The following is a 20041-nucleotide window of genomic DNA, read 5'->3' as shown; positions in this document are numbered from 1 at the left end:
GAAAAAAATAATTACAAATCCAACGAAGAAAAATAATCCTCAAAATGGAGACGACATGATGTTGTTCACGACGTTATTACTATCGACGTTATTCAAAAAAAATCCTGATTACAGTGAACCAATCGTTATGTTCATTCAACTGATAATGATCTAAAATAAAAAACCTACATCAAATCAAATCGAAACACATATAATAAAATATCATAAATTAAATAACAATGGCCTTGCTAGCAACGATATCGCGATACATTTGATATCCACGATCATACTAACATCTGTTATTTATATTTAATTATCAAAAAGCTTATCTTTTTTCTCTTCTCTTCTCTCTCTCTCTCTCTCTCTCTCTCTCTCTCTTCGTGTGTGTATTTTTATAAGATTCAAGTAAAACAATTGGTACGATTTAATAATAATAATATAAAATATTTTCTATATAGATTGAAATAAAATTATTGGCAAGGATCGTGGTCAATCGACGTAGTCCATAAATATTAATTTTATATTTAACTTAGCTCAACAACTCGTTCAATATACGTACGTACATTATCATATATTTTTATAACTATAAATATATTTCTTTTATTTTCTATATTAAAATTTCAAGAAATACGAAGATCATTTAAAAATGATTATTAACTCAGAGAGAAATTTGACAAGTAGATAACTATATATATATATATATATATATATATATAGGAGTAACGTGGCAGAAACGAATTTTCTCTAAAAGGATACGTTGCATACATTGATAAAAATCGACGGATAGGATACGAACACGTAATTCAAACGGATTAATCCAATATACTTTTTCGAAGAAATGGTGGGGGAATAACAAAGTGTACGTGCGTTTCTCTATACGCGTTTAACAACGTTGTCATTCTCTATTAGAAAACGATAATATTATTTATTAATACTTTTACGAAAATCGCGGAGAAATATTGTCGATGATGTGAAAAAAAAAAAAAAAAAAAAAAAGAAAGAAAAAGAAAAAGGAAGGAAAAAAAAAGAAATAGAAAAATAAATCCGACGAAATAGTGTATATTGATTCGTATCGATCTTTTCTATGCTTTAATCGTGTTGACCTTCCTAAATCAGGTCCACCCACTTTTTCTTCCCCCTCTTTCTCGATATCTCAACTCATCATCTCATACTATTACTACGCTTAGTTACCTCCCACCATTTCTCTCTCTCTCTCTCTCTCTCTCTCTCTCTCTTTCTCTTCATCTTCATTATAGGTTATCGGTTTCTCTCTCTTTTTGACAGCACGCGACTAATCAGCGTGCAAAAGCATCGGATTCGGTGAAACATTCGCGGCGCGTTCGCTCGAAATTTTGTCTCCCCTTAAATATCCTAACTGTTAATCGTCACGTAGACAGCGTTCGAAGAAAAAAGTCATGAATTTCTGAGAAATAATATTAAAGATCAAACGATTATAATATATCGTCGTCGTCGTCGTCGTTGTCGTCGTCGTTGTCGTTGTGTAGTCGTCGTTGTCGTCGTTGTTCGACCGATGTGAAAAAAAAAAAAAAAAAAGAAAAAGAAGGAAAGAAAGGGAGATATACGTCAATGTATATATTCGTTCGTACCGTTAGAACGCATCATAATGGAAATAACGATGTTGAACTCTTCCACGCAAAGGATGTTATTCTCGACATTAGTTTTTCTAATTATATTAACAAATTTCAACGCCAATGTCATTGTCAAAGGCAATTATTTTGGAACTAATGCGGATAAAGACGATCAGTGTTTTTGCAAGGTAAATCGTATATAAAACAAAAAAGAATATATATATATGTGTGTGTGTGTGTGCGTATAAAAAGATATTATGTTGGACTTCGAGTCACGAATTCATTGTTAATACGTGTGATTAAAAATATCAAATTCATAACCTATTAGATATGTTAATGATTAAGAAGGGATTATTTTTATCCGATATCATATGCTCTTTTTTTTTTTCTTTTCTTTTCTTTTTTTTTTTTTTTTTTTTTTAATATTCCTAACATGTTTTCTATGTCACAGTTCTTCTTGTCTGCGATTTATTGTTTGTGATATTTCTATCCTTTGTGGTTATATTTTAGCGGTATTTTCAACATTTTTGTAAAATGACATTTGATAAAGATTTACTTTTTTTTGTATCGTAAACTTCCTCATATATATATATATATACATATACATATATATACATATATATATATATATATGTATATAGTAATAAATTTAACTTCAACCAATATTTTGAAAAAACGCAGTATATATATACATATATATATATATATATATATATATATGTATGTTGTATATGTATACATATATAGAAAAGTCGGACAATAAAAATCTACTGATAAAAATTGATATAGATTAAAAGTGCATAAGATCGGTTTTGTTTCAACTTTAAAAAAAAAATATTCTATTCAATAAGATTAAACTATTTCAATGGCCTTGGTATTATTCAATGGTATTATTAATATTATCATTTTTGTTTCAGTTAAAGGGGTCGATTGATGATTGTAGCTGTAATGTTGATACAGTGGATTATTTTAACAATGTAAAAATATATCCCAGATTGCAAAGTCTTTTGTTAAAGGATTACTTTAGATTTTACAAAGTAAACTTAAAACAAGAATGTCCTTTTTGGGCTGATGACAGTAAATGTGCTATACGTTATTGTCATGTACAACCTTGTCATGATGTAAGCAATTTATATTTTAATTTATTCAATTGTATATCATTATATTGTACAAATTATAAATAGTAAATGTAGATGCAACGAATGAATAAGAAAATTCTATTCCTATTATTTGTCATAGGATGATATTCCAGAAGGATTGAAAGGAGAAATTCCAAGAAATTTACATTTCAATGAAAGTCCAGCAGATAAATATAAATTATCCTTACAATTGGCAAATTGTAATCAAAATGCGAAAGATCATAATATGGAATTGGGTTATCTAAACACCACTATTAGGTAATATAAATAAATTATATTAATATGATTATTAATGTATAATTATATTAATATTAATTATCATTGTATATATGTAATCTTTTTTTTTTTTTTTTTTTTTTTTAGTTCAGAAAATTATAAAGAATTTGAACGTTGGCAACAATATGATGATGCTCAAGATAATTTTTGTGTGAAAGAATCTAGTCCCGGTGAATATGTTGATCTTTTACTTAATCCTGAACGATATACAGGATATAAAGGACCAAGCGCGCATAGAATATGGCGAAGTATTTATATGGAAAATTGTTTTAGGTATGCGTCCATAACAATTTTATTTCATTGATAAAATTTCATCTGTTCATTATTTCTTTCATATTTTTATTTTAGACCAAAAAATTCTCCTCATAATTTTATACAATCTTCTAAAATGAATGGTATGTTTTTTTTTTCCTTGTCTCATAATTATATTTAATTTTATATGTAATGCTTCCTCATAAACACCTATTTAAATTGTTTTATATATTATAGGAATGTGTTTAGAAAAAAGGGTTTTCTATCGTGTTATTTCGGGTTTGCATGCAAGTATTAATATTCATTTATGTTCAAAATATTTATTATCTTCACAAGATTGTTTAAATATTGTATCAAATGCAAAATGGGGCCCTAATCTATCAGAATTACAAAGGCGATTTTCATCTGAAACAACTGGTGGTGAAGGACCTAATTGGTTGAAAAATTTATATTTTATTTATTTACTTGAATTAAGGGCTCTTGCTAAAGCTGCCCCTTATTTAAAAAGAGAAGAATATTATACTGGTAATGATGTTGACGATAAAGAGACACGTCTGGCTATAGACGATGTTCTACAAATTGTTCAGTTAGTTTTCTAAACATAATATTTGCTTTTCACGAAATCTATAATGACAAATGCAAATCATTATACATGTATTATTTTAGATCATTTCCTGAACATTTTAATGAAACAGTTATGTTTTCTGGAGGTATTCATGCACAGATATTAAAAGAAGAATTTAGACAACATTTCAGAAATATTTCACGCATAATGGATTGTGTTGGATGCGATAAATGTAAACTATGGGGTAAATTGCAAATACAAGGTTTAGGAACAGCATTAAAAATTTTATTCTCTGGAAAATTTGATAAATGGGAACCGACCCTTCATAATTTTACTAGAAAACAATTCTTCTTAGAAAGAAGCGAAATCGTAGCTCTTATTAATGGATTTGGAAGGTAAGATTTATAATGCGTTACCTCATATAAAATTGATATATGAATATTTTATATGTGTATATATATGTATGTATATTTTTTTTTGTATCTTTTTTTTTTTTTAGATTATCAGAAAGTATATTTGAATTGGATAGATTTCGACAAATGATGAGATAGCATAATAATAATTAGGTAATGATTTTTCCAACTACTACGGCAAGACACATCACAATATTTAATTAGCTTTCCATGGAAATAATTATGTTGTAAGATTTATGAATTGTTATAATTATGTTTTTCACACTCATATATCTTTATTAACATTCAATATGAAATCGCAATGGAAATTAATCAGATTACAATGTAAATAATCCTGTGTTAATTTTATATCTGAAGCAAGAGAAAGAAAAGTAGTTAGTGTATTATTATAACCTTAGATGGAAAAGTACAATTGTTTAAATGCTCAATATTTCTACATGACAATTTTACAAGAGTAAATATATATATATATATATATATATATATATATATATATATATATATATATATATATATATATGTGCAACTATCCTTATACTCCCTTCTATTCATAAAATTGATTTCATTGCGATTTCATTTTTAAATTTAAACTCTGTCTGTGATAAATATCTACATTATATGACATATATATTTCTGTAATAATTTCCTTATAATTTATCCAGAAGAATTCATAACTCAAAAATCTTTCCATACTTTTACAACAAGTTATAATATGACAAGTTACGTTAGCAAGTTTTTTTTTTTATATTATACTATTTTAAATATAGTGAATTATGTTGTAAAGAAAATGACCAAGATTTGTAATATTTGACATCTTGATTATTGATATGGAGAACTAATGTAAGACATGCAAGTACTTCATTGGCTTTGAAACTATGTACAACAAAAATAATTTATTTTTAAAGATACATTTATATTTATTAAAAAATAATAAATGGTATTCTAGTTTTATATATCTATATACATATACACAACATACATATACAGACTTCTTTGAAGTAGTATATACATTTTATACATTTTTCTTGATCTTTTTTACATCTTAATAATTATCTATATAATTAACATGTATGACTTATATGTGATTGTAGATATATATATATATATATATATATATATATATATATTTTAAGAGTATTAGTGCAGTAAACCATCTTCCTTTTAAAATTGTTTCTATCCTTCAGTAAAGTCAATTATAAAAGTACCTTGCAATGATTATTGTTTGTAACTAATACAACGATTTTACGCAATTAGGATTACGATCCTTAATACATCATTGTATCGAATAATTATCATATAAAATGTAAATTAAAAAACATTGTTAGTATAAAGAACATGTAATAAACCATTATAATTATATTATCGAATATATACATATAGATATATATAACGAGCTTTTTTTTAAATAAACACACATTTCTAAATATTTGTTCAAATAAAAATTTAAATTAATCTTATAAAGAAAGATACAATTAATTAATTATTTAACATGATTATAATAATAAATAATGAATGAAAATTAAATTTTATTATAATTAAACGCAGCTGATTAGCTCGACAGTATTTACGTCGAAGAAATATTACATCTTGTCGCAAATAATATCGATTGCCCAGGTCTCACCGCGTGGAGGTTGCTGCGCATCGAGACCCTATTTTTTATAAAATATAAATAAATATAAACTAATACGTATATATATATAATATTTTTACAATATTACTAATAAAAACCTCATTATCGGTAATGTCGATGTCAGCCATCTTAGACTCTGAAAGCAATAACCAATAGGAACTTTCAAAAACAGCCTTCTAGTTCACTCTCAACAAATAGACGGCAGCACTATATCTTATTAATTATACAAAGTATATACTTTGCATATACAATATTTTTGTAAATTAATCAATGCTTTACAAAATACAATATACTTTAATATTAATTGCTCGGTTTTATATATAAAATGTATTTTCAAACAATAGTACAAATTTCTTACGTATATAATATTATAAATTATCATATATTTGTTTTTTCATATTTATTTTTTTTTTTTTCCTTTATCAGATAAGAAATTTTATGTTCAATAAAATATGTCCTTATGCTCTAATGAAAATTTTGATTTTTTTTACATTCGAAAACAAACGCCTTCGACTACTGCTTTTTTTCCAACTTCACGTGTAGGTAAAACTGACATATGACTCTAAAATAAAATATTTATGTTATATATAATAATTAATATTTTCTAAAGAAAGCAATATTTTTTTTTATGTATTACTATTGATGTCCGTTCATTAGAATTCATGTAGCCTATGATCATTGAATTAGTAGAATAACTCCAAAGAAAATCGCCAAGTTTTTCTTGCGGTGAATATCGAATTGCTATAACTCCACCTAATTTCTTTTCAAGTCCATCTAAGAATCTAGATTCTAAAAATAATCAATTCTATTAAAATATGAATCATTAGCGTTAAAAGATATTAATTTAATCATAGTCTCAACCTATAAAATTAGTTTTCATAGCTTGATGTAAGCTAGTTGTTGGACAGGATGTATTTACAATTGCTTCTGCTATTGATCTTGCAAGTGTAGTACGAATAAGATGTTCTCCGCAACCAGATGTACTTGTACCAACTGAATACTTATCCTTACATGCCCAAGTACCACATCCCCATACACCAGCCTAAAAAGAATTAGGCTAAGAGCTAAAATGGTAAAACATGTAATATAATCTCTTGATTAATAAAATAGCAAAAATAATGAGACGATTATAATTGTATCAAATATTCAATGAAAATATTGAAAATTGTCATGAAATTTTTGTAAATTATCAATCAATCAACTATTAGTTACATACTTGACCTACTCTTCCTGGATATTTAAGAATGATACCACCGCTAGAACAAGCTGATGCTATATTCCCATTTTTATCTACACATATTGCACCCACAGTATCCAGTCGTCTTTTAGCATACTGCAAGTATAAGACAAAGTTTTTATAACCTTAAATTAATAAAGTATTTATCATTCCTCTTCTCCTTTTTTATTATAATACTACCTATCAATACCTTATGTACTTCATCATCACTATTTTCCACTTGTCTTTTGTAATATTTGTATATTTTTTCTGCTTTTCCTAAAGATAGATGATTACAATAAGTAAAAAATAAAATATTATTGTTACAGTAACACTCTCAATTATTTACACATACTTGATATTAACTGTTCAGGTGATAATATTTGTATACCCATTTCTTGTGCCCATGTATGTGCTCCATGTCCAACCAAAAAACTAATATAAAATTATTATAATAATTGAACTTTTTAAATTAATATATATATATATATATATATATGAGAAAACAAAACATATATTACAGGAGTAATGATAATAAATTAATATTGATTAATAATTATAAATAAGAGATTTTTTTAAATATACCTTGGTGGAATTCTTCCATATCCAATTTTCTTTGATTGTTGTTCGCATAAACGCTTTGCAAGGAAGACAGGATTTTTGATACCACTAACTGCACCTATTGCACCAAATTGTAAATTAGTACCGTCCATAACACTAGCATCACATTCTACTGTTCCGTTAACTGTAAGGTTAGAACCAAATCCAGCATTTGTTAAAGGTGAATCTTCTAACACAATTGTAGCATTAACCACTGCGTCTAATGCACTACCACCGGATTTAATATTTTGTATACCCTAAAATATTTTTCTATGATTAAAATACATAATTAAGTAATGATAAGAAATCTCTAAATGAAGAATTAGAAATTTCTGAATAGAGAATTTGAGAACTTACTGCTCTACACGCATCGCGGCATAATTTTTGATATTTGTCTTTAGTTGAATCGGAATGATGTCCTGCACCTATCATATATTATATACGTATAATATACATATAATATTTTATAAAAAAAATATTATTACTTTAAAAGATCCAAATTTTTTCACTTATAAAAACTGTAATTAACCTACCCACGTGTACAGCAACGAATCCATGATTAACATTACTCATTACATCAAATCACTTTATCAGTCTTCTTCGTCTTCTTTTTTTTTTCTTGATCTATTTCAATTTTTAATTAAATTAGAGATGTATTTCGTTTTATAAGATGTTCACAAAATACATTAAATAAATCTAACATGTCTACCAATCTGATAATTTATTTCTGGATTCTTTGGTACTATCTCATTCATTTGCGTTCAAGAACGTAAATATAGAGTTAACCAATCAGAATCTGTGTTTATGAAAGAGTCCTCGTTCATTGGTGTATTTTATTTTTCGTATATTTTTACAAATCTATCACACACGTGTATTTGATATTTCAATACTTTAAAATTTGTATCTCGGGATTCTTGACCTTGTACAATATAAACATAAACAGTCTTCTTCTATTAACTTTGATGATTCGTGCGAGTTAGTTTTTATTCGGATTCCAACGTGCTATCATCGATACTCTCTCTTTCTAAAAATGAAAATTTATAAATTAATACTTTTGATAATTTTATAATTATTTAAACAATATATAATGTACGCTAAACTAATACATTAAACTAATATTTAAATAATAAATACATTCGTTTAAACATTACAAAGATCGTAGAAGTGTGAGAAACTTAAAGTAATTATAATTTTTAATTTCAATACTTAAAAATTTGTATCTCAAGGTTATTGATTACGTATAACGTTATCAACAACAAATTTTTAACTGACTTTAATTGTTAGTTCTCCTTTTTGTTCCTCGATGAGTAAACTTCGAAGTTCTTTCAGGATATCTTTCCTTCAAGTATCAACGAAGAATTAAAGTAAATATATTTCTATATCATACATTTCTTAAATAATTTATATATATAATATAATAGTTTTTTTTTTTTTTTTTCAGGACAGAATCTTTTTGTACAAACGCGTTTATAATCTATTAAAAATTTTGAATATTTTAATGGATTTTTAAATACTTTTCTCGCGCGAAAATAATAAAGAATCGATATTCATGAGTTTTAATTGAAGAATAAACAAAAAACCAATCGCAATGGATAATCTCTAGATTATAAACGTAATTGTGCATGATTTTTTTTTATAATAATTAAATTAGAAAGACTTGTAAGAAAATGCATCGAAAGGTTCGCATTATATCTTTAAATAATTATTAATTAAATATTTAATCAATTTGAATTGATAAAAGTGAAATCTCGATAGAGTTATTACTTTTAAAAGAGGAAAAATCGAATAGAGTATATGCTATAAAAAAAAAACAAAGAGATTTATAGAGCGATATTCCGTAGTTCTGTATGATAAATTTATAAGATTTTTTAACTTAGGATTTTCAACAATTAATATATTAATTTCTAATTTCTCCTATACTGCAAAAAGGTAAAAGTAGAACGGAGATGTCTGCCAAATTTTTCAAATTTCGCGACGCATTATTAATATAATATTTCTTTCTAAGAGAAAATAATATTCTTTTTTTTTTTTTTTTTTTTTAGATCATTATTCAGAACTTTTCATTTTATTTTATTCTTCTTAAGTTAAATTAAATTAAATTAAATTAAATTAAATTAAATTAAATTCAAAATTTTATCTTTCATATTAGTAATACACATATACACATATTCTTTTTTCATTTCTTATTTTATGTCAGCTAATTTCAAGAAAATTGTGGAATCACAAATTCGAAATGGAATAATTAATAAATAAGATTATTTTACTTAATATTTAAACGATGTACGATATAATATGAAGTACTATTAATTAATATTTAAACAATAGGACATTCTTAGCAACGTTATAAAGATCATATATATATATATATATATATATATATATATATATATATATATATATATACTACTGTCATATATTATCGATTTAAAATTGACAATTTTTAATATATAGACCGATTGAAATTTTCGTATTAAATGTTACATTTTTAGAGGCCATAATTGGATTTTTAAATGCAACAACGTCCACATGGTGAAACCTAGATCGGTATTACTTATGATATATCAAAATCTTATGGGATGCAAGTATTACCGAGGGAATGGATATATATCTCAAGCCTTTTTTCAAAATTTTTTCTTTCTAATTCAAGAAAGAAAAAAATCCTTTCTATTTCCATTAAAGATTAACATATTTCCATTTTACATTATTAATCGTATTTCAATAGATAAATGGATCGGATATATTATCGAATTTTAAAATAATATTTTAGGAAAAATGCATGGGATAACTATTCTAATACACTTATATTCGCTTGTTATTCTTATTTATTCTTATTAATTATAAGTTTCAAGTAGGACCCATGAAATGAGCCCGCATGGATTTGAGCCTTCGTGCGGATTACTATCTCAGCATTCTGTATTTTTTTTTCTCTTTTTCTTCTTCTTTTCTGAAGGATCATGGAAGGATCATGAAAGGATTATCGAGCGATAGATTTATCTGCGATCGAATGAATCCGATGTATTGTGTAAATGGCCCGGCTTATCATCGATTTTTAACATCGAAAATATGGGAAGAATAGATAGAATACTTATGCGCGCGCATATCAGCGGGTACAAGCCCCGCCTCCTCTTCCCGAGAGGCGGGAGGGAGCGGGGATTTCGTTTTATTTATTTAAAAATTCGATTAAATTATCTAATCCTAATTTAATCCTAATAATTAGATTATCTAATATCGCGAATACGGATATTAGAATAGAGTTAGCTTTAACCCTATGGGTCTCTAGATGCAGCAACCTCCACGTGGTGAGACCTGGGTCGATAGTACTTGTGACATATATTTATATTCAGATTATATTATCCAAGTACTATCGAGCGAATGGCTGCATATTTCATTTACGTTTCCAAAATCTTCTCTTTCCATTTCGAACTAAACATTAAAGTACTTACATTTTATATATTATTAATTATAATTCGATAGATAAATATATTGTATATAATAGAATTATAAAATATCTTCGAGAAATCCACTGATATTAATTCGCGATTTTATGTTCTTTTTAAAATAATCTATTTGATTACAAAACGATTATCTTATTTCGTAACCACGATCATTGATTTTAAAATTACGTTGAACGCGACCAGCAACTGAAGTACAATTTTCTTGCTTGATGAAAAATATATATATATATATATATATATATATATATATATATATATAAAGTATAAAGTATATATGATTTTGTCGATTATTTCATTAAAAATAATAATATTTATATAAAATAATAATTATTAATTCTTCTTATTAATATATTTTAAAGCTTTTTAAATTGATTTAATTTTTATCACATACACATTTCTTACTTATTATTATTATTATTATTATTATTATTATTATTATTATTATTATTATTATTATTATTATTATAAATGACATCAAAGTTTCCCCTTTGGATTATTTTGTATCTTTTTCAATTTTTTTAAAGCACATTTAGCTGCTGTACATTTGGCAATTCTATAATTTCTTCCGATTCCTTTAAAGGAACCTTTACCAAAAACATCAACTGTTACTCTCACTCTGCGTCCATCAGCCAATTTTTCTGGATTGCTAAACTTTGCTGTTTCGGGTTCCAATTCTAGCAATTCTCTAATTGGAGATTTAGGAACATTTGTACTAAATTGTTCTGAAAATAGAAACATCGTGAAGTTCATATAAACATTTTCTTAAAAGGAAATAGAATAAAATTACTTACCAATTTCTGATTTCATTATATTATAATAAACACCCCAAACAGCATCAAGAGACATACCGCTATCTAAATAAATTGCACCAGCTAATGATTCAAAAACATCCCCTAGGGCTTTTGGCACTTCAACGTCTTCAGCTTCTTCACATTCATCCTCTCCGATTAAGTAATACTATTTATGAGAAAACATATTATTTAAATAATGAATATAAATATAATATTATTATTAATTAAATTTTATCTGAAGTATTAAAAAAGATATATATATATATATACCTCTTCGCTAATAGAGTGTCCATTTTCTTCTTGAATTCTCACAAAGCGATTTATTACAACACTTAAACCAGGAGAAAGATGACGAAAATATTTATGAAATCCACATCTGACAGCCAATGAAGCAAATATTGTGTTGTTTACCAATGCTGATCTTAAATCTGTCAAAGCACCTGGTGAATGTTGTCGAGAATCCTCATACAAATGCCTTGTTATTAAATAATCTAAAATAAATTATAAAGATTTATGATATATTAGATATTAAATATTGTTTCAAATTGATAAATACCTAAAACAGCATCTCCAAGAAATTCTAAACGTTGATAACAATCTGTTAATCTGTTTGGCTGATAAGACGCATGTGTAAATGCTTGTAAAAGATAACTGATGTCATGGAATTTATATCCTATATTTTTCTCTAATTCATCATATCCATCAAGCATCATTTTTAATTCAGACTCTGGATCAGGAATGTAACGAATTAATGGATTTTGTGGTTCTTCTAATTTGCCATATTGAATCTATTAGAATATAAATTTAAATAAATATAAATTTAATATAGTTAATTATTATAAATTATTTAATTCTTCAAATTTTATACTGACTCGTGTCCAAGTGGTTTGGTTATCTTCTTTAACACTTTTCAGATAAGGCGTGCTTCCTGGAATTTTATCTTCTGGCTCATTTTCTTGTACAATGCAAATTTCTTCCGTAGGTAAAACATGAATCCCTAACCAAGCCATGAACAAAAGAGCACCTCTTGGACCACATGCTATTAGATAAGCACCAATTAATGCTTCTACACAATCTGCTATGCTTTTATCAGGAATACTGTGCTGTGTAATTAAATTGTAAGGTATAAAACAACGCAAATTATCTATACTATTTGATAATTTACTCTCGTTTTTATCAAGTTCACTTTTCATAATACCAAGCTTTTGTTCTGTTTCTTTAACTAACTGAGTTATTTCAGTTAGATTTACTGTCTGCAAAGTTGGAATGTCAGCTTGATTCCAAAGAGCAGAAGGTACACCTGATTCAATTAAAGCTTGCTCAAGTTCTTTTGGAACATAATAACAAGGTGGTAACCAATTATCATGTGGTTCAAATTTTGTGGCTATCATACTTTCACCTAACATTTTTCGTCTTCCTAATCTATATAAATTTAAATTGCTAACCTAAAAAATATATTAGATATTAATAAAAGAAAAGAAAAGAAAAGAAAAAAAAATTTACATTATAACATTGAAATAATACTTCACCTGTTTTGATCGTAAATGGCTAAGTTTGCCTTCATGAATATTGTCATAAGTACAATATAAGTATGTTGTTATTGCATACTTGAGAAAAGAATCACCAATAGTTTCTAAACGTTCTAAATTGATTCCATCATTAGCATTAGACATAGTTAAAGCTTGTAAAATTAAACTAGGACTTGGTCCTGGGTGACCCTTCAATTCTGGTTGAAAATCAAAGCTAAAAAGATTACTATCCCTTAGATATGTTCTTTCTAGTTTATTAATTTCTTTCTTTATTGGATGTGCAATGCAGTTTTTATTTAATACTTCTTCAGTAAATGTATCTACAATATTTTCTATATAATCCTTATGTACATATGATACTTTTTCAACTTCGCGTTGAGTACTAAGTGTGCTTTTCCTATCAATCACAATCTCAGAATCACAAGGTATGAAAGATCCACTTTCCATTATTTGGAGTTCATTTAATTTAGAATATTTATAATGTTCTTCTTTGTGCTTCTTAATTAATGTTTCATCGTCTTCCTTTACGTACAACCAAAAATTATTATCTACATTCTTTTCCGTTTCTAACAATTCCAAAATTTTTTTATTTATTTCTTGTTTACTTATTTGTTTTTCATCCTCCACAGCTTCTGCTATATTTTCACCCATATAAGAAATTCGTAATCCTCTACTTTCATCGTCAGTATTGTCAGATGAATCCATAAAACCATCACTATATGTATCATCAGATTCATAGCCATCGAAGTCTGATTCGCATGCAGGAGATCCATATCTGATGTCGTTCCAAGTAAAATCTTCTTCTAACATAGTAACATTCAAAGGAAATGATTTAATACTATCCGTACTAAAATTCATAGAATTTGCAGCCATGTCATTTGACCAAGTACCAATTTCCAATTCATCATCTTTTAAATTGTCTGATAATTTATCTGTTTCATCAATATCTTCTAAATTATTTAATGGCTGCTCTGTTTCTGTATCATTATTTTTATCAGAAATAATAGATTTAACATGATCAGTCTCTAGTTTTTCAATTTTTAATTCTTTTGTATTGTCAGTCTCCTTTGTTTGTACATTTTGGCACTTGTTTGTAGTTTGCACAGATTCATTCTTAGATTGTTTAGCTTTCTCAGCTTCTTTTGATTTTTTTAATACTTCTGCCAAACTCCATCCAAAGTCTAGTGCTGGCCATTCGAAATCTAAAGCAATATTACATAAATATAGTAATGTAGAAAATAAAAAAAAGGAACTTCTTTTATTACATACCTGGATTTAAATTTGCTTTTCCTAAATTAATCATTTGTGCAACTTGACAACGTATTTGATCAGCAAGTAATAATGCATTAATTCTATATAAAATGCATGGTAAACAAACTGCTTGTCTCCATAAAGATGCTGGAAATGGATGAATTGCACATAATTCTGCTACAAGAATTTGTTTTTGTTCTAAATTTTCTCTTTTTGCTCGTTTTGTTTCTTCACTACTTGTTGGTAATGCTACACCTTTACGATTAACATATCTGAAATATGTTTTAAAAATAATTAAAAAATTTATTGATTATATATATACAAATTGTATAATTTTAAAATTACAAAAAAAAAAAAAAAAAGAAAGACATTTACCTAGGAGTTAGAAAATTTAATCTAGCAGATGTATGATCTACATCTAATAAAGGTTGATCTAAATTTTGTATCTGGATATTATATTTCTTTAAATAATATTCTTCAAAAGTACTGTAATCATCACCAGGAAACGAAGATTTGGGATTTAAATTTGCACAAATTTCAGCAACATAAAAATACTAAAACAATGGAAAAATATAGATTTAATTACATATTTATTATATATTTTATTAAATTAATAACATACCTGTGGTTGATCTTGACTTCTGTACCATGGCATGATTACAGCATCATAATATTTTGATGCATCAAATTTGAAATTCTTTCGTTCTTCTTCAGGTACTTTAGTAGATGCTGCATTTCGATTATCATAAATACATTCCAAAAAATCCCAATCAATATAAACATCTAATTCTTCATATTCGGTAGCTACAATTATATAGGAATATATTTTTTATTATTTTAAACAGAGAACAGAGAGACATTTACATGCCTCGATTTATAAGATAAGCAAAATGTTTCATATACTTACTTAATCTTATTGGTACAATAATATAAGAATTTTCTGAAGCATGTGGATCAAAAAGCATTAAATATTTTTGCAATCTCAATACATTTGTAAAAGTGTAATTAAGAAATGTAGCTACTCGTTCTATTTGAACGTCGTCTAAAACTATGGTCTGCTTAGATAATTTTAGTTTAACATGAACTTCACCAGATCTGGTATAAATCGGAAATGAGCATAGCTAAAATAAAATATAGATAATATTGTTTCAGATTAATAATATTTGCATTTAAATTATTACCTTTGGTATTTTTTTAAGCGTAAGAATACCAAAACCAATAGCAGATTCTTCTGGAGGATATATTTTACGTCCTCTTGTATTTTGTTCTTCTGGTAAAGGACAATTTAGTACCATGCTTATATGATATAGATACGAAGGAACTCCAACTAATGGTCTACAGTCTGTTAATGCCTCTGCTGTCTGCAACATATAATTTAATCATTGTAAATATTTTATAATGATTAATGTAAATTATCAAAATACCTTTTTATAATAATATTGTCTACGTTTAGTTGTACCAGGTCGAGCTTCTGAAAAATCTAATCTACTTTCATCTGGTAAAGCAGGTACTTCAGCATCTTCGGGCTTGGCTTTAAAATTCTCTTTTCCAATAGGTAATAAATTATCATCTATTTCATTTTCTCTATGTAACTCAATACAAAGTTGTAGTGCTGCCATACGTCTAGCCATAGCTCTGTTAGGCATTGGATATGACTAAATTAAAATAAATAAAAAAAAAAAAAAAAACATATATATGTATATATAATTATAAATATATTAAATAAAAATACTTGCTAAGGTATTATCTATGATCTACATGAAAAGAAATGTTACATACTGAAACAACATATTTTACTGGTGAATTTATAGGCAATCGTAAAGAACATATGTAAGTCATTGGACTCTGTTTATTTAAAACTTGAACAGACCATTCTGGTGTTAATCTGGTAAAAGTATCACTAGGTAATTTTGCACAATATCTGGAATAATCAATTTGTTTAAAAATTGGCTTTCGTAATAAATATAATAAAAAAAATATAATAAAACAAATTATGTCACACATATTACCTATTTATTAATGAAATAGCAGAATTAAAAGTCACTTTAGGTGCATCATCATTTTCAAGAGGCTTATAATGGGGTATCATAGCAGCATACATATCTGCTTCATTTTCTTCTTCCTCAGTTGGTTCTTTATTTGAACATTTTGATAATAAAGTCTACAAAATATATTTTCATTAAAATTTTAAATTTGGATTAGCATTGGAATGAATTGATCGATATTTAAACTGACGTATAAAAACGTTATACTAATAAATACATTTTGTTATTTTTCAATACCTTTTCTATGTATTGATATTGAGCTAACTGCCAAACACATTCCTTAGATATTTCTTGTGGTACCAATAATATATGTAATCCATCCACAGCTCTTGCTCTGCTTTTACATTGAACATAGGATTGATAATTTTTTGGGAAATCATGTCTCATTACAAAATTACATTTTGGGATATCAATACCTTAAAAAATTATATAATAACATATATTAATAATACTACATGAAAATTTAATTTTATATTTTAAATTTATTGTCAAATAAATAATTAAGATTAATTATAGATACAAACCTTCTTCTAAAATTGAAGTTGCTATCAATAAATTACATTCATGTATCCTAAATCTTTTCAAAACTTCTTCTTGCTTTCTATGTTCTATTTCTAAATCTCTACAATAGCCAACTTCATCAGTACTACTTTCAGTCATGTAAAGAGGAGAAAGAAAATGCAAATCTTCATCATATTTGCATGCTTCCTGTGTAAAACATGAAATATTAAAAAATCATATTTTACTCTGCTTGTATACGATTTATCCTTGTGATAGAACATAGTGTTTGTTTCATAAACATACATTTAATAAATAAGACAAAACTTTTGCTGTAAATGCTTTATCAACAAAAATTACTCCACATAATAATTCAGGATCTGTAATTCCACGAAAATATCGTTGTGATCTAAATGGTTTTCTATAATTATCTTCCCCAGTTCTCCAATTATAATCTGGTCTTCTTATATGTACATGATTTTCTTTAGGAGCTATTTCTCCATTAGTTGGTGTAATATTTTTAGAGTCTCCATCTGAACATAGTATATGTAATATAACATTAAATAGTTTTATATATATATATATATATATATATATATATATATATATATGTAATATAACATTAAACAATAATAACAGATAAATCAAGAAGCATGTTTTTACCGGTATTTGATTTTGTTTCTGAAGTATTATTATATTTGATATAAAATGGAGTATACGTTTTTAAAATTTGTAAAAGCCGATGAACTTTTGGAGTAGTAAAACGATATAACCTTTCTTTTTCAGATAAGTGTTCAAATGTATTATCACAAAGAGCTCTAAAATTTATTAGATTACATTACAATATTATGAAATTATATTATGCAATAATTTATATCGTATAATAGTTTTACCTTATTTTAATAAAAACTGATGCAACTAAATTTAATAAAAGATAATGTCTTTCATAAGGTGTTTTCATTTTTAGCTTTTCTGTTAATATTAAAAGAGCTAATGCAGCACGATCTGCGCACCATGGTCCAAGAGTTTCTAATATATATAAAAAATCTTGCATCATCTCACGCGGCTTTTCCGTTGGATTAGGTATTTTTTGAATATCCTCAAGAAATTCTTCATTATAAATTTCAGTTGGATCATAGCGATGATCTTGTAAGAAGTGAATAGCGTCCAATGCACAATTTTCTAATATTTCATATAATTCTCCTTTTTCACCTTTTTTATATTCTATTATATATTCTTTAGGTTTAGGACTATACCTATGATTAGATATATATATACATGATTATTTACAATTTAACTGTCGTTCATAATAACTTACCTGAGTATTGATAATATATCACTAGCTGTTTCAACTTCACATTGAAAAGTGGTTTCTATTTTTTCTATCTCTAATCCAAGTCTTCCTGGCTCTTGTGTTAAATTAAATAGTGGTACAGCTATACCAATTATTCTAGGAATGTTTATACATGTCAAAAAAGTTTTCAAGATAGATTTAAGTTTATTATCATGTACAGATTTATGGCACTCATCAACTATGACTAGACTTATGTGATGAGGTAAAATTTTCTTTTCTGATAATAGCAATGCACACGTCTTAGAAGTTGTAACTAATACCTAAAATAAAAAAAAATATATAATTATATTATTAGATATATCATTATATCATATACATATATATAATATAGATAATCTACATATATATATATAAAATCTAGATAATACAAAAAATAGAAAAATAGGAAAAAAGAAAATAGAAAAATTGAAAAAAGAAAAAAAATAGAAAAACATATCTTACATGAGAATTTTTGACTTCTTTAGTTAGATCTGTACATGTATCGCATAATAATACTTTAAGATCTGTTAATTGTTTGATATATGTCGCTTTTAGCAAACACTTTTCTTTATCTGATAGTATATAAATTATCTGTTTTCCGCCTTCCTTCACAGGCCTGAATTAAGAAAGAATTATCTGTTTACGAGTTCATTTGTTTCAATGTAATGAATACTTTCGCTCTCTCTCTCTCTCTCTCTCTCTCTCTCTCCTTTCTCTGTCATATAATTTATTAATTGTTTCAGAGAATTTACCTTCTGTTATTTGTCGCAAATTCCTGGACTAATTTTATAACAATAAAAGCTTGTTCATAATAACTTCCTAAACAAATGATAATATTCTTTTCCTTAGCCTCATAAAGGAGCTCTACCTAAATATTAAAATGCATAAAAGAAATAAAAACTTGTGTTCTTATAGTTTCATAAAATATAATGAATATATATCATAGATACCTAAATAGTTTTGTACAAAACTCACTTGATATTCTCTAGGAGTAAAGGATTTTATATAAACTTGATCATTCAGTGGAAATGCCATGGAATCTAAAGCCTATTTTCTTTAATATTTGATACACAGTAGTTAATATTTTCTTCCCTATAGTCTTTTATTTTAATAATTCTTTTATATTTGTTCTTTATCTTCGGTTTAAAATTTAAGATTAGGCTAGGAACGAGGATAGCATAGAAAAAGCATATACAGGTCCTTGTAACGTACGGTAACAATAAAATTCGTTGAACATTAATAAAATTATTCTGAGAGTTCTTGTTAAAACGCGCCATTAAAGGCGCCAAATTTAAACGGATAAATAATGAAGACGATTCAAATTTACAGTTAAAAATCTTTTTTTTTTTTTTTTTTACTTCATTATTTTAATCCAATAAAGGTTGTCTCATTTTATTAACATTTACGAACAAAATTGAATGGAAAGAATTTACGTATATATAAAAATTGTATAAAAATAAAATACTATCTATATCGTATT

General features: G+C 26.3%; 3 protein-coding genes across 3 annotated transcripts; 1 reads left to right on the top strand and 2 right to left on the bottom strand.

The window, feature by feature from the left end:
• Positions 1–1013: 1013 nt before the first annotated feature.
• On the top strand, positions 1014–4450 carry LOC124431506 (ero1-like protein). Its single transcript, XM_046979506.1, has 8 exons — positions 1014–1756; positions 2486–2689; positions 2808–2965; positions 3071–3256; positions 3332–3378; positions 3473–3821; positions 3902–4195; positions 4300–4450. The coding sequence occupies exons 1-8, from the start codon at positions 1604–1606 to the stop codon at positions 4349–4351; spliced, it is 1443 nt and encodes a 480-aa protein (XP_046835462.1). The 5' UTR covers positions 1014–1603; the 3' UTR covers positions 4352–4450.
• Positions 4451–5748: 1298 nt separating this feature from the next.
• On the bottom strand, positions 5749–8382 carry LOC124431507 (threonine aspartase 1-like). Its single transcript, XM_046979507.1, has 9 exons — positions 8193–8382; positions 8017–8084; positions 7645–7916; positions 7415–7494; positions 7271–7338; positions 7060–7176; positions 6705–6885; positions 6481–6632; positions 5749–6405 (listed from the first exon to the last, which is right to left on the bottom strand). The coding sequence occupies exons 1-9, from the start codon at positions 8230–8232 to the stop codon at positions 6331–6333; spliced, it is 1053 nt and encodes a 350-aa protein (XP_046835463.1). The 5' UTR covers positions 8233–8382; the 3' UTR covers positions 5749–6330.
• A 3077-nt stretch (positions 8383–11459) lies between these two features.
• Positions 11460–19820, bottom strand: LOC124431533 (endoribonuclease Dcr-1). Its single transcript, XM_046979567.1, has 23 exons — positions 19537–19820; positions 19314–19429; positions 19024–19177; positions 18547–18842; positions 18122–18484; positions 17892–18046; positions 17535–17761; positions 17255–17438; positions 16968–17146; positions 16695–16846; positions 16465–16606; positions 16110–16340; positions 15867–16046; positions 15593–15806; positions 15308–15489; positions 15061–15239; positions 14704–14957; positions 13435–14636; positions 12778–13350; positions 12462–12693; positions 12176–12396; positions 11906–12071; positions 11460–11836 (listed from the first exon to the last, which is right to left on the bottom strand). Exons 1-23 carry the CDS (start codon positions 19594–19596, stop codon positions 11589–11591), a joined length of 5910 nt encoding a protein of 1969 aa, XP_046835523.1. The 5' UTR covers positions 19597–19820; the 3' UTR covers positions 11460–11588.
• Positions 19821–20041: the final 221 nt, after the last annotated feature.

This window comes from Vespa crabro, chromosome 21 (genome assembly GCF_910589235.1).
Source record: "Vespa crabro chromosome 21, iyVesCrab1.2, whole genome shotgun sequence".
Classification (NCBI taxonomy): Eukaryota; Metazoa; Arthropoda; class Insecta; order Hymenoptera; family Vespidae; genus Vespa; species Vespa crabro.
Note: the sequence above shows the minus strand (reverse complement) of the source record. Positions and strands in the feature narration are given on the sequence as shown.